At 44.8% G+C, this 11,478-nt stretch overlaps 1 protein-coding gene across 1 annotated transcript in view; it reads right to left on the bottom strand.

Moving 5' to 3' along the window:
- The window catches only part of IL1R2 (interleukin 1 receptor type 2), an 18,842-nt gene extending 7,780 nt beyond the window's left edge, over positions 1-11,062 (bottom strand). The window contains exons 1-6 of the mRNA XM_009276167.1: positions 10,980-11,062; positions 6,875-6,925; positions 5,062-5,186; positions 4,708-4,966; positions 2,326-2,500; positions 282-456 (exon numbers count right to left, since the gene is read on the bottom strand). Coding sequence (XP_009274442.1) covers positions 282-456; positions 2,326-2,500; positions 4,708-4,966; positions 5,062-5,186; positions 6,875-6,925; positions 10,980-11,062 — 868 coding nt within the window. The remainder of the gene's footprint in view (positions 1-281; positions 457-2,325; positions 2,501-4,707; positions 4,967-5,061; positions 5,187-6,874; positions 6,926-10,979) is intronic.
- Between the last annotated feature and the right edge of the window lie 416 nt (positions 11,063-11,478).

Below are 11,478 nucleotides of genomic sequence, written 5' to 3' on the forward strand. Positions count from 1 at the left end.
CACACCCCCCCCCCCAAGACATAAATTACTCGGTTTAACAACCGCAGGCGCTTGCAACATCGAGTTCTGCCTCCCACAGCTCCGCTGCAAGTCGGGCAAGGGGGTGACCCCGGCCCTGCCGGGGTGCTGCGGGAAACTCATCAGTGCCAAAGCACGCACCCGTGGCGTCCCCCTTTCCTTGGCAGTGCTGAGAGGCCAAGTATGAGTTCCTCTTCTGAGTTTCATTAACAAATAAGAGATTTTTCTTAAGTGCTGCAACGTTTTAAGGTGTCGATATTTACCGACAGTCTGCAGTTGAATTGTTCTGGTGATTTCATACGTTACACCTTCGTATGGAAATGCCATCTTGCAGGTGTAATAGCCAGCGTCTGTCGGTAGCACAGAAGTCATGATCAGAGAAGTCGAACCTTTCAGAATCACAAATTTTTCGTTGTCGTCTTCCAAAGGCAGAGCATCCTGGAGAAAGGACAGCAACTGGTGTTACGGCTCAGATGATAGGTGTGGTTGCACTCTGTGTAACTGCCAGATGAAATTACTAATCCTTGTCTCTCTGTCGTTAAAAGTTCACTTATCACTGGGAAATCTGAGCAGTTCCACTTTCCCACCAAAGGGCAAGTTCTTCAAACATGTATCTCTCTCTAAAATGCTCTGAGGCACTATATGAAGTGTGCAGAATCGCTATTTTAATCTATCTATAATGCGTGTGTAGCTTTTCAATAAAATGCACATTTTAGGATGGAAAAGATGTAACAGGCTCTTTACTGAGTTCTCTTAAGAGTAGTCATCTAACACATTCTTTTAAGACAAAACCATTTTAGTAACCATCAAGGTTTTCACAACACTATTATTTTCCATACATGACCTCATAAGAGTAATATTCTAAGCCATTCTTCTAAGATAAATACATTTTAGTAACCGTGCAGGTTTCACAAACCTACTAGTTACCCTACATGACCTCTCTGTTCCCTGCATTGGAACAGGCTGCCCAGGGAAGGGTTTGAGTCACCATCCTTGGACGTATTTAAAAGACGTGTAGATGAGGCACTTAGGGACATGGTTTAGTGGGCATGGTGGTGTTGGGTTGACGCTTGGACTCGATGATCTTAGAGGTCTTTTCCAACCTTAATGATTCTATGATCTCATAAACTGTGATAAATTCCTGTATCACTAAGGCTCTGTTCATACATGGGTTGGAGTCCTGCTAGGAGCAATGATGCTCCTTCTCCATGAAGGCAGGCTAGCTCTTTCTGACAGTTGTAGCACGGCCCATATTGAGGGGGGCAGCCTTTTACTTAGATACATAAAAGCGGGTTATAGCCTGCTTCTGAAGGGAATCCTGAGCAGAGGCATTTTGCTGGTATGGTACCAATCACGACATAGGCACTGCTGTATGAAGCCAGCCTAGGTATTGCATCCTACGGTAAGAATGATAGCTGCACGAGGCAGAGCATGCGATCATAGTGGGAGTGTAAATAAAAGCTAAACCAAGGTATTATGAAAATATAAGAAGACTCCCGTGCTGTCCAGTGCGAGACTGTACAGCTGAGGATGATCAGGTGAAGGATATTTGACCTTACGGGCAAAACCAGGTTTGCCTACTTGAAAAGCCATGGACTGGCAAGTTAGGCAAGAGAACACTATAAGCATTGTGTCATGAATCTAGTATTTCCAAATGCTGTATTCCGGTTGATTAATGAAAGCTACTCCATCTGAACAGCTCACAGGAGGGAAGCATCCCTGGGAGGTCCTACTTCATGGGATTCACTAGAGGGGCCATAAAAAGAAGCATAGTGCCAAAGAGAAGGGCCTAGTCTGAAGTGGCAAACCCTGGAAGTCAGGGTAGGTAATCTAGCCTTAAAAATAGTTACACTACCTGTGAGAGTATAGGATCATAGAATCATAGAATCATGAAGGTTGGAAAAGACCTCTAAGATCATCGAGTCCAACCGTCGACCCAACACCACCAGGCCCACTAAACCATGTCCCTAAGTGCCTCATCTACATGTCTTTTAAATACCTCCAGGGATGGTGACTCCACCACTTCCCTGGGCAGCCTGTTCCAATGTTTCACCGCTCTTTCAGTAAAGAAATTTTTATTTTTATTTCATCCAGCACATAACATGTGGAGTGCTTCACCGTGTGCTGAGTCCACCCCAGACAACCTTTCTCAAAATATATACATCTGCCCCAAAATTCCCAGTATATTATGCTGTGCTCATGGCTTTAACAACATCATGTTCAGGAGAAACAGGAAGTGGAGGTGTACGTGCCTTTACAAACAGGTTGGGATTAGGCTTTGCACAAAGAAGAGGTGAAAGTTCTTACCTTGTACCACGTGAGCTCCAAGCTTGTCCTATTTGGTGTAAAATCCCACAGGTCAGGGCAAACGATCTTTCCAGAGGTGAAAGTGAAGAGGACCTGGAGATAGGCAATCTTCTGAGCAGCTGTTTTCTCCACGACTGTGAGGTGGATGGAGACCTCGGCGCAGTAGGAGGAGTTCCTGCAGACGGAGTGGAGAGAGGTGAGTACCCACCAGCGACGAGAGGAACTCAAGTGACATCCTTGGTTTCCTCCTGGCTCCGTTCCCCTCCTTAGCCATTTCTGAGAGGCCAAGACTGAGATCATACCAGGAGGGATCCTGGAAAATCACTGGTACTGTTTTTTTGGCACAATCTAAACATGTTGCTGACACGTGTCTGCCTCGGAGCTTCAGTCGTTTCTTTTTTGTACAGCAGGTTTGCTGTGCACCCTTAGGCTAAGGCATGGTTTTAATTCTGCAAGGAGGGGGAACGTGTCTGCCTAAACAGTAGCGGGTGTGTCATGGACCCTCCACCATTTCCTTGAAAGAGGTCTTGACTGTGAAAACCCTAATGATTCGGACCTAAAGGTAAAATAAAAAGCTTAAATCATGTATTAAAATACACCTGCAGTTACTATTGCACAACCAGTAGGCATTTCTGTGAGTGCATATTATTTTGCGTAGAAAAGAGGGCGTTCCTGCCTTGAAAGTTTTACAAATATTTACAAATATTTAACTTTTCTTTCTGGCCCCAAGTGACAATCGCTTCCAGTCTCAAGGAGGACCAAACTGGGGGAGATAGGTGCTTAAACTGTGTCCTTTCTGGACACATCTCTGAAAGCCTGCCTCGGAGGTGCCTTCACCCAGGGCAGTGCCTGAGCCCTGCGGGGACCAGCAAAGCCGGGGGGACGGGCTGCAACCTCCTGGAGAGCAGCTGGGGGCTGCGAGCAGACAGACTCGCACTACTGCTGGGGCACGGTGACTGGCTGTCACCTACGGGTCGGACTTCTAAATCCAAAATACTTGCTCAGCAGAAGCAGAGATCTGTGATAATTTGCTTCTACCCTCATTTTACAGAGTGTTGAAAAAAATCTGGTGGCTTCCCTGCGGGATGATTTGCAGAGGAAAAACAATTTTTTTGTACTGTAATACTCGGCTCTTGCATATCTTTTTCAAACAAGTTTCACAGCATTTTACTATAGCTGTCAATAACACTGCCACAGTGTTATAGGTTGAGGAACTGAGGCAGAATAGTCCAAAAAGGGGACTAAAAAACACCCGTGAAGGTCTCGGGCAACTACTCTGTGCTTTAGGACAATATTTGCAACCTTTTGTTATTCTGGCCTCACTATCAAAGTCTTCTCTTCCGCTCCACCACTGCAATCGCTGCTGAGACATGTGGAAAGGCCAACTCAATATGCTGAGCATGATTTATTAACTTGAGTTCTGCCTGTCCATCTCTTCTACTGCTGACACACGTCACTCACGTGTGCCTTGCCAGCAAGGAAACTGCGCTCTACACGGGCAGCTCCAGGGATGTAGAGAGATGTTTTCTGCTACAGACCCCAGAGCAAGGTGCGAATTGCCAAGGGTGTACTGGGAGGCTGACTGGATGGAGGAGCTGGCAGGGGACAAGGACCTGGGACACCTTCTGGAGTTCAGGCTCTAATGGTGACGGACGTTTTTGCCTTCCTCAGTCCCCCACAAATCCAGACCCTGGTACCTCTTTTGAAACTGTACGGGCTGTCAGATTGTAAAAACTCGGAAAAAAATGACCAGTAGGGCTGAAAAAAGCCATGGCTCACGTCTCAACCCACTGCCAATATCACAAGTCCGGTACCAGTCTAGTAAATACACATTGGCTCTCATGAAAGATCTTACAGCAATACCAAGGCAATCAAATTCTGGTGTAAAATGTGAAGCAGAGGAAAAGTAAAGACCAGGGGTAAGGAATAGGGAAGAAGGAAGCCACTGCAGGGCCACGGTGCCTTGGTATATGCTTCGTAAGGCAACCTGAAGTGCAAACGAGGCTATTTGCCTCTCTGGAGCTGTAACACGAGGGTTGCGTTGTGCAGAATCCCCTGCCTGCAGCATGTCCCCGCTTGCCATAGCCCTGACTGGCTCATAAATAAGCTAGAACAAACTCTCTGTACACTATTTCCTCCTGAGATCGTAGCCAGAGTGGCAATACTGTGTCACGTTTTATCCAGATTTCAGTATATATATCTATAGAAGACACAAAATGCATTTAAGAGTTCTGACTTTCCACATTTTTTTCTCTAATAAAGTCGGTGAGGAAATGGTCTTATCCAGACATACTCTGAACATAACTGGAGTTTAGAATCAAGCTAATGTATTTTAGAGATAGTCATCTTGTTAGAGCACTGGATTTTCTTTTAAATACCCACCTTCTGGTGCAGATATATACTCCTGAGTCTTCTAGCATTGCTGGCAAAAACCAGAGTGCATCTCCTTTTGCCCAGATTCTTGGATCTTCATCTCTTCCTGATATCGTGGGTTTTGAACCATTTTTATACCATGTGATATTAGGGGTCAAGGCAGAAAAATCCAAATGTTTGTATCTGGGGGAAGGGCATTTCAGAACCACAGGTTCTCCATGCAGTTCATAGTAGTGTTTGAAAAACACAGTGTGATTTGGGCAGTTTTCTATAAAAATCAGAGATATTTTTACATTACTGTTAGCCAGGCACATTAAAAAGAAGGGAGAGGGAGACAGAAAAAAACCAAAAGCATGCCCTTACCTGTGCTTTTGACTTGCTGGAGTCTGAAAGCAGAGGCGCCTGCTGTGCACATCACCAGGACAAAGAAAAGCCCACGCATTTTTTCCCAGAGGAAATCAGAAGACCGAGGGAAAGCGTCTTGAAATCTACAAGGAAGTTTATTACAAGACAGAAGATACAATGAAAGTACTCAATGTTAACTTAAGAGTTAACTGCTCTTTTCCTCACTCCGGACCTGGTGAGCTTTGGTTCACCCTTAGTGAGCAGAAAGGCTTCTTCATCCCTAGTTTATGGGGGCTGACTTGTGGAACAAGAGCATCTGGCTTGGCACAAACACATCACTTCTGTCCCTTTCCTTTCACTCCAGGAGATGCAAACAACATACCACAAGATGCTGCTGTCCCCACGGCTTTTCAGTGCAACAGCTACGGGTGGAAAAATCTGGCTCTGCTTATTTTGCAATAAGATGTGACTGAGGCATGGGTCAGCTGCTTCGAGTTAGCTGTAGTGCAGTAGCTTGGGTGAACACAGGAGCAATGATGCAGTAGAATAGACTTTAGCTCTCTTAAGTGGTCACTTCAGGTATCTCCCAAGGTTGTATGGACCTCATTAAATCCTGTGTCACTTTATCTTCCCCACTGTGGCTACCAAAGTAGGCCAGCTAGCGTAGATCAGGCTGCAAGCAAAATTCCTGCTATAAACAGAGCCAAGCTTTCAAAATCTCCAGCAAATGTGTCTCTTGGGACAAAAAGCTTTGACTCCCATGGCGTGCACACACATCTTGCTGTTGGTGCACAAGTGAGTTTTCAGCATGGACACTATTTCCATCTGTGCTAAAAAAAGATGAGGAAAACCCTGAACAATTTGTCCTAAAAATCAGACACGGTGACACTAAGGGAAAACAAAACTATCCGCTGCCAGTCATTCATTGTCATCTGTATTGCCTGGCATGGGCAAGGCAGCTTCTGCATACATCACGGAATGCTTTCTGGTCTGCCACGAGGTTTCAGCTGCTGCTATCCAGTTGGTTGATTATGTGTTGTCTCAGTGTACCACAGGCAAAAATGCATAAAACATGCTATATATAGGCACCAGTTTATGCTTTATGTAAGGTATTTGTGTGCAATACAGTACATATATGCACATGATACATACTATTTCCATTTTATATACAGAAATGTAAATTGGATGCATTTAACATTAGCCTAACGCTGTGATTGTCCCATAGGATGAATATTAAATGACCGGACAACTACTTCTGATTGTATCCAAATGCAAAAAACCTATTTCTACCGATATAGCAGTCATACTCATAGGTACTCACCTTCAGGCATCTTCTGTGTATCCAATCATGCTCATATTTATAATGCGGTTTTAATCCAAATTTCTCCCTGTTCTAGTAGCTCTATTTATCTGATGTCTGATAGTTTGACTATAATAAACTACTTCCAGCTTATTGTCATCTTTACAACACCACAAAGCCAACCTCTTGCTCAATAATACTGTTTCATAACCACGGGTCATCCCCCTACCGCTAGATCTGCAAGGGTTTCCAGGGCATTGGCATGGAGCTGTAGCCCCTCTCAGGGCTACACCTGGACGAGCTGCTAGCGGCTTTGTCTGTGGCATTAACAAGCCCCGTGGTTCACATGTAATACCCTGTAACAGGGGAGTTTCTCTCTCGTTAGATCCTTTGCCTGATGAAAATACTTGGTTATTTTGTTCAGAGCTTTCCGGTCCCTTTGGTTTAGTATCTAGCAGTCTCCATAAGCCCTACACAATCTGAGGGTTTAGTGGATGTTTTCATTCCCAAATTTCCATCAGATTCACTTACCTGTGGTTCTGCAGTCTTTCAGCTATTAACTTCTCATGAAAAGATACAAGACTAAAAAATGCTGGTGAGGACCTTATATAGGCTTTAGCTCAATACACAGCGGAAATTTGTCTCTCATTGCCCAATCAGATTTGTGTCAGAACCAAATGACATTTTAGACCCACCTTTCTTTCCTTCCGTAGAGTGAGGATGAGAGAAACAGAGACACACAGAGAGAGAAAAATATGTATTTGGATTCCCCCAAAAAAGGGGAAATGACTGCTAAATATATGACTAAATTTCCCTTTTTCTGACGAACGGCAGTTTGCATACACTCATGTCTTCACATGACTATTTCACGCTCTACCTCAAATAAAAAATTCTCATGGGTAACAAAAGGTGTCCTGCAGCATAGTCAGCAGCTAAATAATTGCAATCTTCACATAATGTGGTTTAGCAAGTTCTTCATGGACAAGACAAATCTTTTGTGATTTCCCAGATAGCTTGTGAATCACAAAGGGATCGATTCCCCTTTCCTTCCGTAACATCCATCTTAGTGTCACAGCTTACATTAAGGCTCTCTTGGCAATGGAGTATAAAAAATTAACACATATAAGCAGATTATGGCATCCAGGCCGAGGAGCAGAAGGGGTAAGAAATAGGTTATGAATTGTGGCAATGTTGGCCTCCACCTGTTTAGAAGAGGGCAATCTAGTGGAGGACTTCAGTCTGGAACTGGACCGCAAGACGAATTTTTCCTGTGCCTTGTCCTGACACGTGATGCCTCCTGCAGGCAACCCTGCATTTCTTACGGTCTCTTGATCCCTCAGGGAGCAGCTGTCGTGCACTGCCTCATTGCTGGCCCAGGAAGGCAGTGTGTGGTGCCCAGATGACCTGCCGGACCTGGAGTCAGCACACAAGTCTCTCTCTGCTAGCAGACCTCAGTAAAATGTCCTCGCCTGCCCAGACTTTGTAAACCTCAGCTGAGCAGCCCCGGTCTGGAGCACTGGGGTCCTAGCCTAAGGCTCAGGCTTTGTGGTGCTCTCACTAACCAAATAACGACTGAGTAAGAAAAATACATAGCTGTTTATTGCAGTAAGCATTTTTTATTTAACCCTAACATAATTCATTAACTCTTTCTTTAACTAATATCAGCCTCAGTTATACTGGAGACCTCAGAATATTGTTTAAGAGGTGAAAAATTATCAGTTTTTGAGACCATGCTGCCATCTACTATGGAGAGAAGCAACGTATAGATGATGACATCTATTAATATACTGCAATCTTTGGGGATGTGTCATATGCTTGGGTTGCACATATTCTTTTGTGCAGGCAATATCCACCATATTACAGCAACTTTAGTAAATAAACAAAAAAAATCACAAAGCCCCATATTTCAATCTGTAATGGTCTTTACAGTTTCTATATCCTGATCAATGCAGTAATTGCAAGGGTCTCCACAGCTATCAGCCCCACACATGGCTGCCCGGTTTTCCTTAAGCAGTCCTGTAATCCATAAACCTGAAAGGCTGATGATGCAGCAAAAGTTAGTTACTGCCCTGGAGTCCTCCATCTTCTCGGTGAAAAGAAGGAACTCATCTCCATTGATGCTAAACTCCCACATTTGGGCTACGAAACCGCTGGTCTTGCTTTGTGGACCCCCTGCACTTCATTCTGGGAATCTGACCTCATGAATTATAAAATTCTTGCAGTCCTTCCTTTTCCAGTTCACTGTATGGCAACCAGACAGAAGGGCTGTCGGACTAGGTGACCTGTGTTATATTAAGTCTTAAGTTCAGGCTATTACCATATGAAAGACTTATGCAATAGAGGTGGGAGTCTCTAATCGTAACCGTGGTCACGAGAGCCAGGCAAGTTCCCAGCAAATAACCCAGACATTTACCAGGCTCGAAAAGAGCAAAACTGCAGGAAATGAGGTTTGATGTCTTTGGAAAGATTGTACCTACCAACTGCTGCAAACGCATTCATTGCATTCACTGAGTAAAGCCATCCGACAGCAAGCTGTTCAATGAGCAGCAGAACTAGCATCACTTGCTTTTCTGGAGATTTGTGCCCCGTGCCCTGACACGCGCACACATACACCCCTCCACTGCAGCCACTTCAGCTCTCCCCTCGTGGCCTTTCCCCACCACACCCCAGCCCTTTCCTTCCCCCCACTTCATGTCCTCTGCTCCCACCTCACCCATGACTAGTTCATCTAGGCCAGGTGCGGCACATCCTTGGGCTCGCTCACAACTACATCGATGCTAACTGGTCAACTCGTCATTGCCCACCGGCGTAAGGGCTGGGCTCTGCCTGACTTTCCCTCCGTGAGGCAATGCTTTGGGTTGCCCATCTGTACACACCACCAGTGACCAATTTTCATCACACTTCTACAAACCCAGACTCCTTGAAGACACAGCCCCTTGGAAAATACAGATGAAGCAGGCTAAAGGGTTCAAAGTGAGTTTATAGTGCGGTAACATATGCTGTCCTGCCTTAGAAAACTAAACCAAAACCAAATAGCTACAGAGTAGCAGTGCAGTTCCCAGATAGCATAATGTCCTCAGATACACCTAACAAGGATCAACACTTTTAATCAACATTCTTCAGAAGAGCTCCGTCCTGGCTGTCTGTTTATCCAGAAAATGTTATGATCGCATGCACCGGTACCAGGACTTTAAGTTAAAATAGTGTATGTGGAGGTGCAAAAGTCTGGTTTAAAATAACTCAGGAAGAAATGAAAGATAGAACAAGTATTTTTTTTAGGACTGGTCTGCTGAGAAGGCCATGTCACTTTGTGGTCAGTTATTATTGAGTATTTATAAACAGAAATATGCAAGTCTAGCAGCTATATATAGAGAGAGACTCTTTTAGGGAAGCTGGTGTCATTCTGTGGTTTCGCTGTGCTGATGATTCATTTATACAGCTCAAGATGCTGGAGTATAGCTGTGACGTTCCTAACTTGAAGACCAGGCTATTCTCCATATGTCTCACCCGTTGCTCATCTCACTAGATCGCTATTTCCCACACCAGGGCTACATGCAGCTGCCTTGCCACATTTGGGTGAATTTTGCTCTCCTAGGACATCCCGATAAAATAACCAAAATCTCAAGTAATATTTAGTGTTCTGGCAGTCCCTTGCGACAGAGGCTTTCAAAAGGCCCAAGCAAGATGTGTGTTCATTATCCCTAGTCCATGGAAGGGGAAATGGAAATTCAGGCATCATGGAGTGGGGATAAGACCATTTCTGTACGGGACAGTTAAGGTACCCGCTTTTTCTAGTGACTCCCAGGTTCTGCTGTCTGTCCTGGAGCAACTCATCCAAGTGGCTCTGTGACTGATGATGTTTGGCATCCAGGAACTGCATTCACATGGACTTTACTATTTATTCTGTTAATCAGTTTGGCTGAGCCAGCTTCATGCAATTGAAAATAGGAGAAATTTTCTCTGGTTCACATAAGAATAAGGCGGTGAGGCATTAAGAAATACTGAATATTGAAAGCTGACTGGCAAGCAGATGCAAAGTAAACCACAACTATTGCACCAACACATGTTCTTGGGCTTATTGATATGGGCAAACCTGGTTTTAATAATTTATAATGTCCTTGTGCATAGTTCCCAGATGTGCTTTTGGGGAGCACAGAAACAGAGAGGGAAGATAACTCTGAGAATCACCAAATAGATGGGACAGAGAAAGACGAAACAGAGGAATTAGCCCAATGCACAACAGATGCCAAGAATACAGGAATTTGCATGCTTATCCAGAGAAATAAGTGCTGTCATACACCAGTTTTATATGACTGACTGGGAGAAACAGGAGGAGGTGGGCCAAGAGACACACACTTTGTCATGAGGGAGTGCTCCTTTGGCCAGAGCAGCGACAGCTTGGTTACAGATTGCCTCCCCACTATGGGGTCCTGGGATTTCCACAGCCCCTTTCACTGCAAAAGAAACCAGGCAGGCTGTGAAGAATAATTACACTGTCAAGAGTTGGAAGGGGCAGGGAGGAGGAGACCCTCACTGTAGAAGTCAACAGCCTGCAAGGGACAAAGTAATGGCTAGAAAGGCCCATAGCCGGGAGCAACGAGGCCAGAAGCACTTCAAGCAACAAAAAGTGCCTCACCTGCCCTCTCCACAAAAGAAGTTTGTGTCGACCAAGGGGACTCTCCCTGCATCGGTCATCCGTGATGTAAACGTCACACCCATGTTTGCAATACCTGCCTGGGACACTGGAATGTCTTTATCTTGCCCACCAGTGCTGCACACAGACTGCCAGCAGCAGATTAAATTGTCTGTGCACAGACACACGGCCATAAGCTGGTGAAATAAAGAAATGATTTCTAAAAAAGTGGGATTTGCTGGCTTTGTATTTAAGGGAGAAAACCATCCTTGGGCACAGTCTACATGACGTATGATGCAACGTGGACAAGCAGTGAAGGGGGATTGTCGCAAAGCTGAGTTTGTTGAAAGTTGTAGAGGTAAAGTGCTATCTCTGTCCCTATACGCTGATCTGGAGAGGGTAATCTAAATTGCTAAATAGTGACAGTCTCACCATCACCACATCCAAACGCCTCTCTAAAATTACAATAGAAGTGAAAAAAACATCTCCTACTGCCCTTCCT

Source organism: Aptenodytes forsteri, unplaced genomic scaffold (genome assembly GCF_000699145.1).
Source record: "Aptenodytes forsteri isolate BGI_AS27 unplaced genomic scaffold, ASM69914v1 Scaffold96, whole genome shotgun sequence".
Lineage (NCBI taxonomy): Eukaryota > Metazoa > Chordata > Aves > Sphenisciformes > Spheniscidae > Aptenodytes > Aptenodytes forsteri.